This window comes from Drosophila mauritiana, chromosome 3R, assembly GCF_004382145.1.
Source record: "Drosophila mauritiana strain mau12 chromosome 3R, ASM438214v1, whole genome shotgun sequence".
NCBI classification, from domain to species: Eukaryota; Metazoa; Arthropoda; class Insecta; order Diptera; family Drosophilidae; genus Drosophila; species Drosophila mauritiana.
The window spans coordinates 10,932,155-10,949,929 of record NC_046670.1 but is presented as its reverse complement, the minus strand read 5'-3'; the positions used below and the strand labels follow the sequence as shown (position 1 = coordinate 10,949,929).

The 17,775-nt window shown below is 45.2% G+C and overlaps 5 protein-coding genes across 9 annotated transcripts; 3 read left to right on the top strand and 2 right to left on the bottom strand.

Moving 5' to 3' along the window:
* The first annotated feature begins 748 nt into the window (after window positions 1–748).
* LOC117144964 (circadian clock-controlled protein) lies at window positions 749–1,884 on the top strand. Its single transcript, XM_033310423.1, has 3 exons — window positions 749–984; window positions 1,072–1,312; window positions 1,386–1,884. Exons 1-3 carry the CDS (start codon window positions 852–854, stop codon window positions 1,822–1,824), a joined length of 813 nt encoding a protein of 270 aa, XP_033166314.1. The 5' UTR covers window positions 749–851; the 3' UTR covers window positions 1,825–1,884.
* A 27-nt stretch (window positions 1,885–1,911) lies between these two features.
* On the bottom strand, window positions 1,912–3,099 carry LOC117144965 (protein takeout). Its single transcript, XM_033310425.1, has 4 exons — window positions 2,921–3,099; window positions 2,463–2,782; window positions 2,329–2,383; window positions 1,912–2,268 (listed from the first exon to the last, which is right to left on the bottom strand). The coding sequence occupies exons 1-4, from the start codon at window positions 3,021–3,023 to the stop codon at window positions 1,967–1,969; spliced, it is 780 nt and encodes a 259-aa protein (XP_033166316.1). The 5' UTR covers window positions 3,024–3,099; the 3' UTR covers window positions 1,912–1,966.
* A 350-nt stretch (window positions 3,100–3,449) lies between these two features.
* Window positions 3,450–6,509, bottom strand: LOC117144963 (inhibitor of nuclear factor kappa-B kinase subunit beta). Its single transcript, XM_033310422.1, has 5 exons — window positions 6,302–6,509; window positions 4,461–5,920; window positions 4,238–4,407; window positions 3,778–4,173; window positions 3,450–3,722 (listed from the first exon to the last, which is right to left on the bottom strand). Exons 1-5 carry the CDS (start codon window positions 6,441–6,443, stop codon window positions 3,689–3,691), a joined length of 2,202 nt encoding a protein of 733 aa, XP_033166313.1. The 5' UTR covers window positions 6,444–6,509; the 3' UTR covers window positions 3,450–3,688.
* A 265-nt stretch (window positions 6,510–6,774) lies between these two features.
* On the top strand, window positions 6,775–7,685 carry LOC117144966 (methyltransferase-like protein 23). The gene is made up of 2 exons (XM_033310426.1): window positions 6,775–7,004; window positions 7,063–7,685. The coding sequence occupies exons 1-2, from the start codon at window positions 6,876–6,878 to the stop codon at window positions 7,675–7,677; spliced, it is 744 nt and encodes a 247-aa protein (XP_033166317.1). The 5' UTR covers window positions 6,775–6,875; the 3' UTR covers window positions 7,678–7,685.
* Window positions 7,686–7,981: 296 nt separating this feature from the next.
* LOC117144960 (protein mini spindles) lies at window positions 7,982–17,775 on the top strand. Of its 5 annotated transcripts, none has more exons than XM_033310416.1 (16): window positions 7,982–8,352; window positions 9,247–10,005; window positions 10,061–10,131; window positions 10,196–10,515; window positions 10,575–13,108; window positions 13,168–13,405; window positions 13,464–13,963; window positions 14,387–14,482; window positions 14,644–15,057; window positions 15,121–15,310; window positions 15,377–15,630; window positions 15,690–16,020; window positions 16,086–16,259; window positions 16,327–16,465; window positions 16,559–16,782; window positions 16,837–17,775. In XM_033310416.1, exons 2-16 carry the CDS (start codon window positions 9,317–9,319, stop codon window positions 16,912–16,914), a joined length of 6,252 nt encoding a protein of 2,083 aa, XP_033166307.1. In that variant the 5' UTR covers window positions 7,982–8,352; window positions 9,247–9,316; the 3' UTR covers window positions 16,915–17,775. The 5 variants fall into 5 exon arrangements, with proteins under 5 accessions (XP_033166307.1, XP_033166308.1, XP_033166309.1 ...); XM_033310417.1 differs by lacking the exon at window positions 7,982–8,352 and adding an exon at window positions 9,038–9,072; XM_033310418.1 differs by lacking the exon at window positions 7,982–8,352 and having other exon boundaries at window positions 9,317–10,005; window positions 16,583–16,782.

The following is a 17,775-nucleotide window of genomic DNA, read 5'->3' as shown; positions in this document are numbered from 1 at the left end:
CTCTGCTCCACCATGGTGGAGCCCGAAGCAGGCCAGGCCATATATATGTACATACATATGTATGGCGTGTGTGTGGCGCAACATTCATAAACATAAACAACCTGGGAACCGGTGGCGTTTATGCGGCAAACGAAAGTAAAATTTAAGGCACAAATATCAATACAACAAATAAAACATCCCAAATATTCGGTCAAGTGTTGGGGCTTCATGTGCACTACACTTGGGAAAGTTGGCATAGTACTTCTGCAGCAATTAAAACCGATGAAGCTCAACGGCTTGAATGGCTTATATAAATTTAATCGCTCACACATTGGGCAATAACTATAATAAAATAGCTTTCTTTTCTACGCAATTTTTCAAATGAGGTAATTTAATAAATTAGTGTCGTTACTATTCATTTAAACGTGACTTATTCTGTAGAAAGAACAATTCTTTTAAACACCAAAACGTATGCTACATATTTCACTTAATGGATATCAATGATAATCATAAGCAATATTTTAATAAAAATCAATTCCTCAAAAGTGCATTGCTTTGAAAACCTTTTTTATCTACTTTTTCCAGTGGTCACTTGACAGGCGGATAAACGGGTAGTACCGAAATCGCGGAATTCGTAAAGCCAAAAAAAGTGTATGTAAAACTGGCCGCAAAAGCAGCGAACGAAAAACACAACTATTGTTGGCCATCTTGGCCTTTGATGGTTTCGTTCGACTTTTCTCTTGGCTATCCCGCCACTTGGTCTCGAGCCATCGTCGCCAACGGTCGCGCTCAACGGATAGCTGATTTTACGCCACGGATTAAAGTGTCGATCGCAAGGATACAACTTGATTTAGTTTCGTTTGCCTGTAAACATGGTTATTAGCACAACATATTGGAAGTTGGCCGTTAGTTTGAGTGTTTTCGGTCTGAGTTATCTGATAACAGGCACCCACGGGGCGTATACTCGCGAAATTGTCAACGACAAGCTCCCGTTGCAGGAGAGGCGTAAGTAGATCGTATATAAAACATAGAGTGAACATGAAAGACCAAATTTATGAAATGAAATGTATAAACCAATCCTTTGCCTCACAGCCCCGTGGCTGCAGACGTGCAAACGCTCCAATCCGAACGAGGACAAGTGCTTTCGGCAGCTCTTCGAGGGATGCTTTCCGGCACTAGCCGCTGGCATTCCGGAGATCGGCGTAAAGAGCTTTGAGCCCCTAAACATTGACCAGGTGTCGGTGTCCAAGGGCAGCGGCAATCTGGTGCTCTCCGGAGGATTTCAGGACCTGGTAATCCGAGGACCGTCCAACGCGACTGTGCGACGAGCCAGGTAATTAAATATAACTCACTAAACACCAAATAGCTAATAACAAGCCCAATAATTTCCCTCCGCTGCACTCTAGCTTGGATCTGGAGCGGCGATTGCTAAATTTCGAGCTGGAGCTTCCAAGGCTTAGGATCAGGGCGAAGTACAACCTGAAGGGAAATATCCTACTTCTGCCCCTTGTGGGCAGTGGAGACGTGGCTATGGCGCTGAAGAACGTACACACAACCGTGTACACAAGGATCTCGCTACGGAACGAGACCCGCACGGGCGACGAGATCATCCATATCGATGAAATGAAGGTGGGCTTCGATGTGGGCGCCATGAGAATACACCTGAAGAACCTATTCAACGGAAACGAAATTCTGGCGGCATCGATTAACTCCTTTCTGAATCAAAACGGCAAGGAGGTGATAGCAGAGCTGCGTCCAGACTTGGAGCTGGGACTGGCAGACATCTTTCATGGGCTGTGGAACAATGTCTTCTCCAAGATGCCCACCAAACTGTGGCTGGTTTAGTGATCTTGAGGACCATGTCCGCCGTTTTTGTATTATATATATAATTTATTTCGCTTTTAACTGTCTACTTAATTTGTAGGCTACTGTTTGTACTACGATTAAATCAGTAAGATAGAAAAAAAAAATGGCTTCACTCGATATTTTACTTGGGAAGCAGATCATCGTAGCTAAAAGAAGCAAACAATTTATCCACGGAGGCCCTCAAAATGTCCACCAGCGCCTTGGTCATCAACGGACGCACTTCCTCGGCCAGTGCCTTCCAGTTCTCGTTGAGGAACTCGTTCATGCGATCGCCCAAAGCTTTGTCCCCGTTGAAAAGGTTATCCAGATGAATGTGGACATCAGATAGCTCGTACTTAACTTTCACAGTGTTGATCTTCAAAAAGTTGGCTCCATTCTTTTTGTACTCCTGTCCAATCAGCTCGGTTCGCATGGTGATGTTAACTGCAGGAATATTACAAATAAGTATATATAGACTATAAAGACTTGGCTCTTCTAGCTTACCGAGATCCACATTGCAGTGGCCATCGCCCAAAAGTGGCATCATCATAATTTTTCCCTAAAATAATAGAACAGTTTTAGTTAAGTCAATTAAGTTTAAATTGTTGAAAAGACAATATTCATACATCTCTACTGACCTTAATGCTGTAGTCCGATTCCATATGCAGCTTTGGGAAGGTCAGAGACAAAATGAACTTGAGTTTTGACGGCTCCAGACGCAGCTCATTGACCGTGTGCTTTGAGATGCCTGTGACTTTGACGTTTCGGTACACTGAGTGCAAGTAGATGGCCCCGGAGTCCTGGTCCATCTTGACCTGGGGCACAACCAGCGGCTCCATGGCAGGTATATATAGCTCTGGTATACCTTCTATAAGCCGTGGACGCAGTTCCTCATAGGATTCTCTAACGCAGGTGTCTAGGTCGGGTGCATTGCGATGGCATACCTTAAGAAAGGATGCTAAAGGGGCGAAGCAACAAAATTATTTTACTTATTCTATTGTTCCCATTTAAAATAATAAATTGTTAAATTTTTTAAATATCACTATACTCACGCGATTGTTAGTAAAATATAAGAAAGACAATTTGATTTACGTACGCAGCTGATCCGGCATTTTGTTTGGAGGTTTGGCTGTTGTCCACTCTACATGTAGTACTACTCCTAGGACCAAAAGCAAGCCTGTCAAACTGTATTGGTTCATTTCCTGTATCCTTGCGATCTCCTTGAAGCTCTGGCAGTGGTCACCGGCTTTCGGCTTATGGTGGCTGCCCAGCTGCTCGATTCGCTTTTATAGCCACGTCTGGCATGGCCAAAAGCCGACTAATTCTCTGTTCTGCCGCATGTGCAATTTCCCGTGACATTGCAATCCTCAGCAAGTTTTATTTCAATTGACCAAGCCAAGCTATATACAGCTGTTTATTCAGAAATTAAGCGGTCTGTATGTAATGTAAATATATATATATATGTCATACACTTATATAATCTACTGTGGATTAAATATATAGCAAGTATTGATATAGGAAAATAGACATCTGGAAAGCAGATGAAATCCAAGTGTACCATTTCACGATACCGCGAACAGAATTTAAGTAGTGAAAAAAAAGCGTAGCTAGTAAAAATACTCCAATTTTAAAAAAGGTTTGTCATTTATTTCAATGTTCGTAACACAGTTTACTAAACAAATAAAAAATCGTTTTAAAATGAGAACATGCGAAGATTCTATGAAACTAATAAAGCTAATTAATTGGGTAAGCGGACGATAACAAAATAAGATCGAAATTCATATTTGTATGATTTCGAATGGACAAATATTCATGCGATTTTGATTGAAATCAAATTAAAATGTATGGTCGACCAGAATGCAGACTAATAGTGATCAATTTTCATTTCATGAACAAGCCTGTAAACCAAATCATTTATTAGTAAATTTTTAACAGTTTTCAATATTAACTTACATGTTGTTAATCCTTTCTGCCGCTTCGATAGCGTTTATCGTGCGTAGAGAGTCAAATGGATCCGAGCTGGTTGAGCCAGAGCTTATAGCCAGGCGGTCCATCGCTGCACTTAGTTCAAGCTTCGGAGGTTGTGTGTTGGAGGCTGGCATCAACATCTGCAAGTTAAGCTGAAATATCTCCTCCTTGATGTCGCAAAATTGTTGTTCAAGGACCGGGATGGACTCCTTGGTCTTAAAATATAAGTAGTGCATGTGATCGATAGACTTGGACAGATTTCTAGCCTCGCCCTTTTTATATAACTTGAAACGAGTGCTTGCGAATTGCTCGGCGACATTATTCAACTCTGATGGCGAAATTACCGCACCATTGCAGACGTATTCCTTATAAAATCGAGTCCTAAGAAATTAAAAACAAAAAAGCTGCATTATATTGAGGTGGTCATTTGATATAAATACCTTACCAATCGAATATGTCTTTCCCGCAAACTTCTTTCCGTAGTTGATTGGTGGTTTTAACCATGACCTTGGCTTCACGCAAGCAGGATTCCAAGTAAGACCTAATTGATTTGGCACTTTGTATAATGATTTCATAATTTCGGTTAAGCTTCTCCAACTGTGCACTGCTGATAAGCTGAAAAAAAACTGAATTACTAAAGGATTAAGGAGAATAGTAAGAATTGCTACCTGACGGGACGGAATCTTTGCTTGGGCTTCTTTTAGCAAACTTTTTAGCTGATCGCAGGCAAAGGAGATTATGATACGCTGCTTATCGATGCTGTCTATGATGAACGAATTTTCCATCATTTCGTCTTCCAACGACAGCGCACGCTCGTTTATTCCTGACACGAGCATTTCGTATCTTGCTTGCTCCTTGGTAAGCACGTAGAGCATATCCAAGACAACACGGTTTTGCAGCCATCTTTCCGCCGTCTTAAATTTATTAGCGATAAACTTTCGAGCAAGAATTGATAGAATGGGTTCAGGTGCATTGTATTCACACTCTGTCTTGACCTGGAAGATGTACAACATCACAGGTGGATTGCTGCACTTAGTCCACTTTCGTGAATCTTTGCTTGTGTCACTCCACTCCTCCACATACAGCTGCAAAGGCGTACTTTCAGGCGTAACCGTTTTGTGCGGATGGGAAGTGGGCAGCACGAAGTACATATCCTTTTCGTCCATTCCGGTGTCCCGGACAATCAAGCCAATTAGTTCCTTCATAGTCATCTCTGCAGAGACCGCATACTCAAGTCGTTTGCAGTAGTTAACAGCAAAAATAGTTAGCACATTCATATTGAGTATTTTGTCCAGGTCATCGAAGACGACTGGAACTTCATTAGCTGCTAGTAGACCGCGTTCCTTGTAGTTTGAGTTTAGCGGGCTGCGCAGCCATTTCGTGAACTCAGCAGCCCAGGGCCGCGACAGATGGTGCTCCTGTGGCAGTTTAAACTGATTCACGAAACGAGTATTATCCTCCGGATCCTCTGTGATAGCAATGCATCCGGCAGGCTTTTTTATCAGATTGACTACAATGTTTTTAAGGTTTTGATGGGGGATGAAGGGCAGCTCACCAGTGACCAGCTCATAGGCAATTACTCCGAAGGACCAGAAATCCACGGTCGAGTTGTAAAAACCCTTTTCTACCACTTCTGGGGCGAAGTAATGTCGGGTGCCCACCACGCTCTGCACCATGGTCTGGTCGGGAGTTCCTCGAGCGAGTCCGAAATCGGTTAGCTTATAGACTTTCTTGCCATCAACTCCTCGTTGGATTACTATATTGTCCGGCTTCAAATCGCGGTGGCAAATCCCACACACCGAGTGCAGAAAATGTAGGGCCTGACGTAGAGCTGCCAGGATCTGCCGCACCTCGAACTCCGTCAGACCATTAGCATTCTCCGGGCTCTGTAGACGCTTCCTCACGTCTCCACCATTACAGTATTCCAGCACAATCACAGGTAACTCAACACTGTGCATGTCATTCAGGTACTTCAAAAATTCCGGATCCTCGTTGTCCAGGATCACGCCAGCCACAATGTGGGGACTTTTAAACTGACGAGACCAGTTCAGCTCCTTGTTCCAACGCTCGCTGAACTTGACTTGCTGATCGGCGCCCAGGGACTCCAACACCTTGAAGTGCTTGGTGGCTATGTGGAAAATAAAAAAAACACTTAAGACTGACGTTTAAAATATCTGCGATATCGGTTAACTCAGCCGAACGGCTATAAGCGACATATCTCATGCGGAGACCACACACCAAACGCGCAAAACTCGAGCCCTATATCAGTGGACCACCCGGAAACGCTTGCCTCAGCTCCGTTTCTAGGAATTGTTGGGCAGCAAACATGTATGTTATTTTTTAAGGTTTTATGATTTGGATATATAGAAAGAACAACAAAAAATGTAAATGTTTATGAGTATGGCTGGTGGGGGGTGGGGGGTCTGGTAATGTGTGTGATTGCAAAAAAGAAAATCATAAAAATATTTATAGTATATTTGTGTTAGCCCATAAGGTGCTTATAGCTCACCAATTTCACGGCCCGTAGTCCGGTTTCGCCAATGGATCACCTGGCCGAATCCGCCCTGTCCCAAATTCCCGCACCGCTCCCAGTTTCCCCAGGAGTCCATCTTGTTGATCTCGTTTAGCTTTATTTTATTTACGGAGCTCATTCTTCCAAGAATCTGAATCCCTCCATGGCAATCGGAAAATCAAAACTTCACAGTGATCATACGAGATGGGCGATATTCGATTACTCGTACACTTGTCATCAGTCAGCAGCAGTCGCGGTCACGAGAATTTAACTTAGAGGAGCGCTCACCTGCAACTACTTTATATTGGGATGCTTTTAAAAAATCTGCACTAGTTGGCATACCCATAAACGTTTTTAATTGAAACTTAAAATAAAATGGTGGCCCAAAATGTAAACTGATACTGAAGTAACCATTGGAACACCCGGTCACTATTTGCTTCGCTCACCTCAAACTTATCGATTAAGTTATCGCAACGAAGTGGCATCGCTAATCAAACAGGTTGTAAACAAAACTCTGAAAAATAGCTGCAGTTTAATGAAAACAGTAATACTCCTGCATGCTTGAGCTAAGATGCGTTTCCACATGAAGAGCGGCAGCGAGGACAATGACATTGTGGCGGCCACAGCCACTGCCGAGCATATCCGCAAGTTTGTCTTCAGCGGATCACCCGCCGAGCGACTTGAGATCAAAATACCTGAGGTAATCCTTAGAACCAGGAGTTCGTGTAGTAACTAAAGTATCTGAAATCCGCCTACAGCTGCTTCAGGGAGCCTACTCCTTCTACACATGGCCCTGCGCACCAATTTTAGCCCACTTCCTGTGGGAGCGCAGACAGACACTGGCGGGCAAGCGCATCCTGGAGCTGGGGAGCGGCACCGCCCTGCCTGGCATCCTGGCGGCCAAGTGCCGCGCCCAAGTGGTACTTACTGACAATTGCATTCTGCCCAAGTCTCTGGCCCATATCCGAAAGTCCTGCCTGGCCAATCAACTGCAGCCGGGGGTTGACATCGATGTGGTGGGCCTGAGTTGGGGCCTGCTGCTGAACAGCGTGTTCCGTCTGCCGCCTCTGGACCTTATCATTGCAGCAGACTGCTTCTACGATCCCAGCGTGTTCGAGGATATCGTGGTCACAGTCGCCTTTCTGCTGGAGCGAAATGCCGGGGCCAAATTTATATTCACATACCAGGAGCGGAGCGCCGACTGGTCTATCGAGGCGCTGCTCAAGAAGTGGAAGCTGCAGGCTTTACCCATTAGCATGGAGGACATTGGCAAGGAGTCGGGAGTGGATATGCTGGAGTTTATGGGCGGACACACCATTCATCTTCTGGAGATCACGCGCATCGAAAGCGATGGCTCAATAAATACAACATAACAATTATACAATTGGCTTTTCTTACTGAATGTCAAAACTATCTTAGTTCTACATGTTTTACACGGCAATGTATTTTATACGGGGGTGGTAATGAATGTTGTTTAGACAAAACGCATTTGTTGCCGAACATAAAATAAATATTTTTGTATTCTTAATTGATTTGCTTGTGGTAATCGCTTGAAATCAAAGTTGGTCAAAATATTGTATATTGAATGTATATATGTTTAAAATTTGGCGCGTATCTATCAAAGTTTTCCACCCAGGCACACTAATTATAGGTTTTAAAGGAATGCTACAGTTGTGAGTAGCGGTCACACTGGCGCAACGACGCTGTTGAAGAACTGCAAAAATTATTATTTATTTACCTCTCGCGAAACCAAGTGAATTCCGCTGCACAAAAGGGCCTCGAAGTGCTGGAAACGTAGTTAAGTTATTGTTCATTGTTGCTACATTACTTGGCATCCCGGAAAGACGCCCGTCGGTGTGTCTTTGTCGCATAAGTGTGCGTGCTTCTGTGTTGTGCCGTGTGTGAGTGTTGGTACGTCGTCGCCTGCGAAAAATCGAAGTTATTGCATTGCGCAGCCCTTCCAAGCCGCTGTCCCTGGCCAGCTGTCCGAACCGCAGCTCCCCGCCCAGTCCCCGCTCTACGGCGGTACTTGGATCACAATTCTGATGGTGAGTGTGCTAGTGCGTGTACCGGAATGCAATCGGATGCATCGCAATTTTGTTCCAGGGCGTCGCAATTTGTTTGTCGCTAAAATGGGCGGTATGTGGTTCATCTGCGACTCTCAAGTTGCAGCCACAGGAAATTGATAGCCGCTGCAACCATTAGCGGTTGGGTGGAACGGTAAACGACGGCATAATCCAGACGCACAGCCCACAGGAGAAACATTTGCTGTTGCCTGCGGTACAATCCGTTAATTCGAACTTGAGAGCGTCGGTGTGCGTGAGAGCTTGAACCAGGGTGAGAATGAGAGAGGGAGAAACAAAGCGCGGGCATGTCCGAATTGAAAAATGCTCTACTCGAACTGGAGCACAGGGGCGCATCAAATAAAGAGAAATAACAAATGGGAGTGATGGAAAATCCACGCCTGAATCAGTCGCAGGCTTGCGTGTGCGTGTGTGTCACCTTTTGTAGTGGTTGTGCGGGGAGTATTTTCCCTGCCCCTGATTAATTGTCTGAAAAAAACGCGCTATTCAGCGATATGATATCACCCATCCTGGGTGACAAGCCCACCAACCTTTTCCGAAAATCCAAATTTACACTCTCCTATTTCTGCTTCTGTTTGCCAAATAACTGCACTTAGAGAACGACAATCTAAATATGGCCGACCCATTTACTTTTTGCCGCCCCTCGAGCGGAACGGATGGATGATGCTGCTTCCTTGGCCATCGGTATTTCATAGACTATTAAGCTCAATTTTAAAACATCAGCTCGATGACTCCTGACATCCGGAATAGTTCTGCTTCATTTGAAGCTTGACTAGTTTTTCTTTTAAGAAAAAATTCGATTCTTTAAAATTCGATTAAAGTAGCTTTTTTATACATTTTTATCTATTTGTTTCGCAGAATGCTGCTTGAGGTTGCTTGCGTCTGAGACCATTGAGGAGAACCCCAGTAGCATACGAAAAACGACACCATGGCCGAGGACACAGAGTACAAGAAGTTGCCGGTGGAGGAGCGATGTGTCCATAAACTATGGAAAGCCCGCGTCGATGGTTACGAGGAGGCCGCAAAGATCTTTCGCGAGTTGGATGACGAGAAGTCGCCGGAATGGTCTAAATTTGCAGGGCTCATAAAGAAGATGGTAGTGGATTCTAATGCCCTAGCCCAGGAGAAGGGTCTAGAAGCGGCCCTCATCTTTGTGGAGAACAGCGGGCTGGCGGGACGCACAGTAGGCGACGTGATGACTGGCATCGTCCAGAAGTGCATTGCGGCGCCAAAGACCAAAACCAAGGAGCTCTCCGTGCAAGTGGCTCTCATGTATGTGGAGATAGAGAAGCAGGAGGCCGTCGTCGAAGAGCTGGTTAAGGGTATGGAGGCCAAGAACCCTAAGATTGTGTCCGCCTGCGTGGCAGCCACCACACTGGCCCTCCGGGAGTTCGGACACAAGGTGATCGGCGTCAAGCCGTTAATTAAAAAGCTTGCCCCGCTGATGAGTGACCGAGACAAGGCGGTCCGAGATGAGGGCAAGCAGCTGGCCGTGGAGATTTACCGTTGGATCGGAGCTGCAATGAAGGCACAGATCTCAACGCTACCACAGGTAACGCTAAAGGAGCTGGAGGATGAGTTCGACAAACTCAAAGGTGAACGCGTTGAACCCTCCAGGTGTGTTAAATGCTGTCTCTTTATCATTACCTGGCTAAACCGCTTTTACTTTTAGATATCTAAAGTCCCAGCAGGAAAAGCAAGCGAAGATCGCCGATGCTGCAGCGACCGAGGATGCATATAATGGTATAAAGTCCTACATATTACAAAAGCAGTGAATTATTGATTTAATTTTTGTTTTCGTATGCAGAAGATGATGGCGAGGCTGGCGTTGAAGAAATCGATCCTATGGATCTTTTAGACCCCGTTGACATTCTCTCCAAAATGCCCAAGGACTTCTACGATAAGCTGGAGGAAAAGAAATGGACTCTGCGCAAAGAATCTTTGGAGATCCTGGAGAAGCTGCTCACGGACCATCCCAAGCTAGAGAATGGCGAGTATGGAGCGCTGGTAAGCGCTCTTAAAAAGGTTATAACCAAGGACTCCAACGTAGTCCTCGTTGCAATGGCCGGTAAATGTCTAGCCTTACTAGCCAAAGGATTGTCAAAGCGATTCTCAAATTACGCATCCGTAAGTAATTCTTACCTTCTTCCAAATAACGTATTTTCATATGTGTATTTCTATTTCAGGCTTGTGTCCCATCCCTATTGGAAAAATTTAAAGAGAAGAAACCTAATGTTGTGACAGCGCTGCGCGAAGCTATTGATGCCATATACGGCTCCACTTCTCTAGAGGCACAGCAGGAGTCCATTGTAGAGTCCCTGGCCAACAAAAATCCAAGTGTCAAGTCCGAAACGGCCTTGTTTATGGCCCGTGCCCTAACCCGCACCCAACCAACCGCGCTAAACAAGAAGCTGCTTAAACTTCTGACCACCAGTCTAGTGAAAACGCTTAACGAACCAGATCCAACCGTACGTGACAGCAGCGCCGAAGCTCTTGGTACTTTAATGAAGCTAATGGGAGACAAAGCGGTGACTCCCTTGCTAGCCGATGTTGATCCACTCAAAATGGCTAAGATAAAGGAGTGCCATGACAAGGCGGAGATTAAAATAAAGGTTGCAGGTCCAAAGAAGGAGGCACGACCTGCATCTGCACCGACTGCGAAAGCTGGTGCTCCTGCTAAGACAACGGCTGGTAGTGTGGACCCAAAGCCTGTAACCCGACCGGCCACCACAGGGGCACGTAAGGTCTTGAAAAAGCCGGCGACGGTTAGTGGAGGAGGATCTACATCTGCCCCAACTGCAGCTCTTAAAGCGGGTGGAAAACCCCTAGCCACGGAACGCGAATTAACCCCCGAGGAATTGCAAGAAAAATCCGAAGAAATTCTGCCAGCCGATATTCTTAATGGGCTGGTGGATTCCAACTGGAAGAACCGCCTTGCTGCTGTGGAACAGCTTCTGGGTGAAATAACCGGCTTTGATGCAAAACAGGCTGGCATATCACAAATCCTGATCCGAACAATCAGTGGACGGAAGCCAGGCCTCAAAGAAATGAATTTCCAGGTACTCAAGTTTAAGCTAGACATAATCCGCAGTGTGGCCGAAAACTATCCACTGACCACGACAACCGTTGATCTGGTGAGTAACGAAATAATCGAGAAGCTAGCCGACGCCAAGAATGGTGCAGGAGCTGGCGATGTTTTGTCTGCCTTTGCCGAAGCCACTAAACTGGAGTACGTTGTGGGCAAAGTGTTGAGCTTTGCTTTTGAGCAAAAATCGCCTAAAGTGCAATCAGAGGCCTTTAACTGGGTGAGCAAGTCAATCATAGAATTCGGCTTCCAACTGCAGCCAAAGACACTTATTGAAGATGTACGAAAAGGGGTGCAAAGCACAAATCCAACGGTTCGTGCTTCCGCTATTCAACTGGTGGGCACCATGTCTATGTATATGGGCAAAACTCTAATGATGTTCTTCGACAACGAGAAGCCCGCACTAAAGTCCCAGATCCAGGTAGAGTTTGACAAGAATGTGGGCGAAAAACCACCCAAGCCTGTTAGAGGAGTTCAACGTAGCAGCGGTGGAACCGCCGGTAATTCCCCGGACAATGAGGACGATGATGGTGGGGCAGCCGGAGAAGAAGAGCCCATTAACATGGCTGATCTTCTACCACGCGTTGACATTTCTCCACAGATTACGGAGGCACTGCTGAAGGAGATGTCCGACAAGGACTGGAAAACTCGCAACGAGGGTCTGACTAAGCTGCAGGCCATTATTTCAGAGGCGCGGCTAATCAAACCCAGCATTGGCGACTTGGCTCCTGCTCTGGCCCACCGTCTGGTAGATTCCAATGCTAAGATTGCCCAAACGACACTTGCCATTTGCGAGCAGCTTGCCACAGCCATGGGGGCTGGTTGTCGAAACCACGTGCGGAACTTGTTCCCTGGCTTTTTACACGCTCTGGGTGATAACAAGAGTTTTGTAAGAGCCGCTGCCCTCAATTGCATCAATAGTTTTGGCGAAAAGGGCGGCTATAAGGAATTCTTTGAGAGCGAAATGATAGCCGATGCCCTGAAAGGAGGATCCCCAGCTCTAAAGACAGAATTGTGGGCTTGGCTGGCAGATAAGCTGCCTGGTCTTCCCCCCAAGTCAGTATCGAAGGAGGATATCCATTCAATGGTGCCGCACTTATATGCTCACATCTGCGATCGAAACGCTGATGTCCGGAAAAATGCCAACGAGGCGGTGTTGGGCATTATGATTCACCTTGGATTTGATGCAATGAATCGCGCTCTGGACAAGCAGAAGCCCGCCTCCAAAAAGGATATACTTGCAGCACTCGAAAAAGCGCGTCCTAATCTTCCGGTAAAACCGCTGCCCAAAGGGAAGCATCAGGCTCCAATACCTGAAGAGCCGAAGCCAAAAACGGTGCGTGGCGGTGGAGCAGGGGGTGCGCCTGGAATCCAGAAGAGTGCTTCAGCCCGGGTAGCCGGAGGACAAGATAAGCCGGCACCAGCGCGCAAAAAGGACGAAGATATCGACACGTCGCCGCTACTGTGCGCCAACAGTGCTAAAAACCAGCGGTTGCTAGACGAACAAAAAATGAAGGTGCTAAAGTGGACTTTTGTAACCCCAAGAGAGGAATTCACCGAGCTGTTACGCGACCAAATGATGACCGCAAACGTAAATAAAGCGCTGATAGCCAACATGTTCCACGACGATTTTCGGTAAGTCCCTCTAGTGTCCCTTTCGCATTACCGAAATAAATATTTGAATTACCCTAAAGCTACCACTTGAAAGTCATCGAGCAGTTGAGCGAAGATCTGGCTGGAAACAGTAAGGCGCTGGTGTCTAATCTGGACCTAATACTTAAATGGCTGACGCTGCGCTTTTACGATACGAACCCTTCTGTGCTGATTAAGGGTCTCGAATATCTAGTACAGGTTTTCCAGGTACTTATTGACGTGGAATACATTCTGGCCGAGAACGAGGGAAGCTCTTTTGTCCCACATCTGCTTTTGAAGGCAAGTTCCAGATAATAGGGGGTATTACAATTTTCTAAGCTTCCTTTTTCACACTCAGATCGGAGATCCAAAGGATGCTGTTCGAAATGGCGTACGCCGTGTTCTGCGGCAAGTAATATTGGTCTTCCCTTACGTCAAGGTTTTCGGATATGTGATGGAGGGTCTAAAATCGAAGAATGCCCGTCAGCGTACTGAGTGCCTTGACGAGTTAACCTTTCTAATTGAGAGCTATGGCATGAACATCTGTCCACAATCGGCGGTGCGCGAGATCGCTCGCCAAATTTCTGACCGTGATAATTCCGTACGCAACGCAGCACTCAACTGCATCGTCCATGTCTTCTTTATGTCCGGGGAAAAGACTTACAAGATGATTGGCCATCTTAACGAAAAGGACCTCTCAATGCTAGATGAACGCATCAAGCGAGCCAAAAAGACTAAGAAGCCCACGCCACCGCCGACTGTTGATGTGCCGGCACCTCAACGACATGACAGTATCGAAATCGAAGATGCTGAAGTGGGCAATGGTTGCGACGAGCTTCCGCCACCAGATGAGGACGGGTAAGTGAGAAGGCTGGCTTCAAGTTTGGCGAGGTGCCCTGTACAACCGAGGGTCGGAAACTGGTGTTGCCATTATTCTGGGATAGCAATAATAATAATAATAATAATCCACAAGACAAGGAAACAATTTTAATTTTAGTTGGCCACTTTTACGTACATGCCCAAAAATACAGAACCCGTAGTTTATGGCTCTGTTCGGGAGTGAAAGCTTTTATTCTTTGATTTCTAAAACAAGCTATAGTATTTATGTAAACTTTACACAATAACGTAATATAGTTAATCCTGATAGAAAGAGGTACGAAAGATACGAAGAAGTGGTTAGTAGTTTCCTCCCTCGGATGTACCCAAAGATGAGCATATTATTTTTATAATTTTCGGTTTGTTTCTGTTGATTTTCGTTATTATTTATATTTCATTAACTAGTTTGCAGCGGGAACTAAATGCGCGTGGGCAGAACAACATGACAGATCGGAGCGCCACAAACGTGGTTGCCTACTTGAGCTCCCTGACTCGACAGGCGTAAAGTGGCTTTCTTTATACTTGTGTTGTTTTCTTTTTTTGTGTTGCTTGCTGTTTGTAAAGACGCCTTTGCATTCGTTGTTCTTTGTTGTCCTCTTATGTGTATGCGGTTTAATTGGGTTTGAAGTTATTTCACAATTTCTTTTGTTTCGATTATCTAGAACTTTCGACCAGGCACCTTCGTCACAGCTGCTTCTACTCCAGCAACAGCTTCAACAGTTACAACAGCAGGCCCAGCAACAGAAGCCCAGCGGACCATTCGGCTTGGACTCGCAGGTAATCAGCGAGATCGAAAGAGATTGGGTCCGAGTGGACCAAATGGAGCAGAAGCCGCTACTGAATGTAGACATCTCATCGCTGGACGAGCCCATTAAGGTGAGGCCCACGCGGGCCGGCATTCACTACCCGCAGGAGAAGTTCGATCGGCTGATTTCTCGACAGCACTATATGCAGCAGACTTTAACCACGTCCCCGTCATCCACGGCCGGAATGACCAGTGGAGTCTCGCCGTATCGCAGTCCTATGCGCTTGCAGCACCAGCAGCCTCAACAGCAGCTGGAGAACAATATACCAAAGTAGGTGGTCCATCAGGCTATCCAACACATCGCGTATTTTACCTTTTCTTTTTATACTAACAGTTTGGCTGATGTTTTGCCAAAGCACGATCCGCAGCTGGTAAAAGTTATAAAAGGTGTAAGCAGCACGGACACTCTCAAGGCGCGCGCGGCTATCAACGAGCTTGCCGCCATCATCGAGGCTCCAGAGAAGCAGGCTGTGCTGCGCGACTACGAAGAAATATTTATTCAGAATGTGCTTGCACAATTTAAGGTATAAAAAACTTTATTATATAGTTCGAATCTTCATAAATAGTTTTCCTTTGTTTCCTTTTATCAGAATCTCTCACAGATACCATCTGCTCAATCTGTGGTTGTTTACCAGCCGCTATTATCCATTCTGTATACATTTTTCCATGCCAACATTCTGGGCAAAACGCTGAGCGTGGCATGCATAAAAAATCTAATGTCGGCGCTGTTAAACCTTATGGCTGATCCGAAGTTGGCCGTGGGCGATGATAGTCAGTATAACAAGGTTATTAATGGCATATGTCTGAAAGTGTTGGACAAGGTTGATTTTACAAATTTAAACTGGTAAGATTATTGAGTCTACTGTGTATTAAGCCACATTAATTGAATTTATTACTTCGTAGTGCTTTGATACGCCTATTGCGGGAGACTTGTCCGGAGGCAAAGCTGCCAAAGTTTACAGACCTGCTGATGAAGTGCATATGGCGCAACGTTAAGATGCTACCAGAACGAAGCAACGAGCTTAACTATGACGCCGTGATTCTCGAGGTGCACGAGTTTATGCTCGCGCTGCCTAGCACTTGGTGGCAAAACCGACCGTCGGACACTCCAATGCGCACGATTAAGACCATTCTGCATAACATGGCAAAGGTGAAGGGGAATGCAATTCTGCAGCATCTCAACCAGATTCCAACACACTCGGAGCTACACACGTATTTAATACGCATTCTCAAGGTGAAATTCCTAAAACTAATTTTTATAATAATGCTCTAATACAAAATACACGCTATTTTTTATAGAATTTCCAAAAGGATGGCTCTGCTTCAGGAATTGGTGCCTCCCCCCAGAGGGCCAAGGAGATTGCCTCCAAGCGAATTTCGCACCAAACACATGATACAGTTTCACAGATCTTTAAGCTGATCTCAGATAGAGATACCAAACAGCAAGGTCTGCAGAAACTTTACGACTTTAAGGTTGGTTTTCTAATAATATTTCCATTGATTTTTGAGGCACCTGAGGTAACACTTCTAAACATTTTAGCAACAAAATCCTGATATCGATCTAAGTACCTTTCTGCAAGGCTCCAGTGCCCCATTTCACAAGTACATCGAGGAGGGCTTAGCCGAGATTGAGAGGAATCAGAACGCTGGATCCACACAGGCGCCGGATAATCGGACGGGTAAGACAAATCGGGCGTCACACAAATCGGCTAATGCCCAATTTGTTATACTAACGTATACTAACTACACTGTTTAAATCCGACGAACTGCAGCAGCTACTCGTTCTTATCTCACAGATGTCAACTACCAGAACAGCGGTCCCGATCCCGATTTCTGGATGGACCGCCTACAGTATCATATGACCGGAGGGGCCGCCAAGCTAGCATCCGCACGTTCAGCAGACGATGGATCCCATATGCTGGACAATAAGGTGGTTGATGAGAACCTCTGTCTAAACGGAATGAACGCGCAGAAGGCGTCGCTCATTAAGCGAGAAGTGAGTATGCTAAATGAAGAAATAATTAACCATTAACTGAGGTTTTTTAAACAGAAGCGGGATATGTCACCAAATCGCTTGCAGCATCTCCAGGCAAAGCTGGCTCAAATCAAGAAAGAGAATCATGCCTAATAAACTGTGCGCTTCCCGTAGCTGAAAAACCTTAGCTATAGACAGCGGCAGCTAAAAATTATACGAAAAAAGAGACCCCTCAAAACACACTGATCGAGCAAGTCCTCGTAAACTACATAATTCATTTATTATTTAACATAGTTGTATGCTTACGAATCGGCACATATATATATTCACGGTAATTATGTGAGGTAACAGGAGCAGCAGTGAGTGTCGAAAGCAGGTTAACAACAGTAACAATAATTAACAGATTACACTATTACTATGTCTCCTCCAACTATGTATTGTAATTTTTATTAACAACAAACGATCGGTCTATGTATTAGCACTGAGTTGTGTTTCGTATGCGATTCAATAAGATTCGATTGGCTGAGTTGAGATTAAAGTGGCGACTGTGACTGAGACCGGGTTCCATTAGACAGCTTGTTAGTTTATGCCTACGCTATTTTGTTTGAATTGTCAGTAAAAGCAGTAGCATGTTAAAGGTTTGTGTATACTTGAAAGGTCATTGTTTTTGCAACACGCGCCTACTAGGATCGATTCTTGTTATTATTATGTCTGGTTATGTTTTCAACACTCTCAACACCCCTCAAATTGTTTCAAGCCAAGCGTTGGGCTCAGTGCGCGCTGAAAATTCTAATTTATACTGATATTAGCTAACCGTAGTTCTTACCAAATAGCACTTACCCCTTAACCATTTTTTAGTTTAAGACCCATTCAGTTTTACCCGCTCATACACACTAATTTCGATGCCGAGAGCACGCAATACACGCAGGATAACATACACAGTAGACACGCAGCATATTTTTGTAACATCCTCATGAACTATATGCGAAAATAAATGTTATATTTATAAATTAA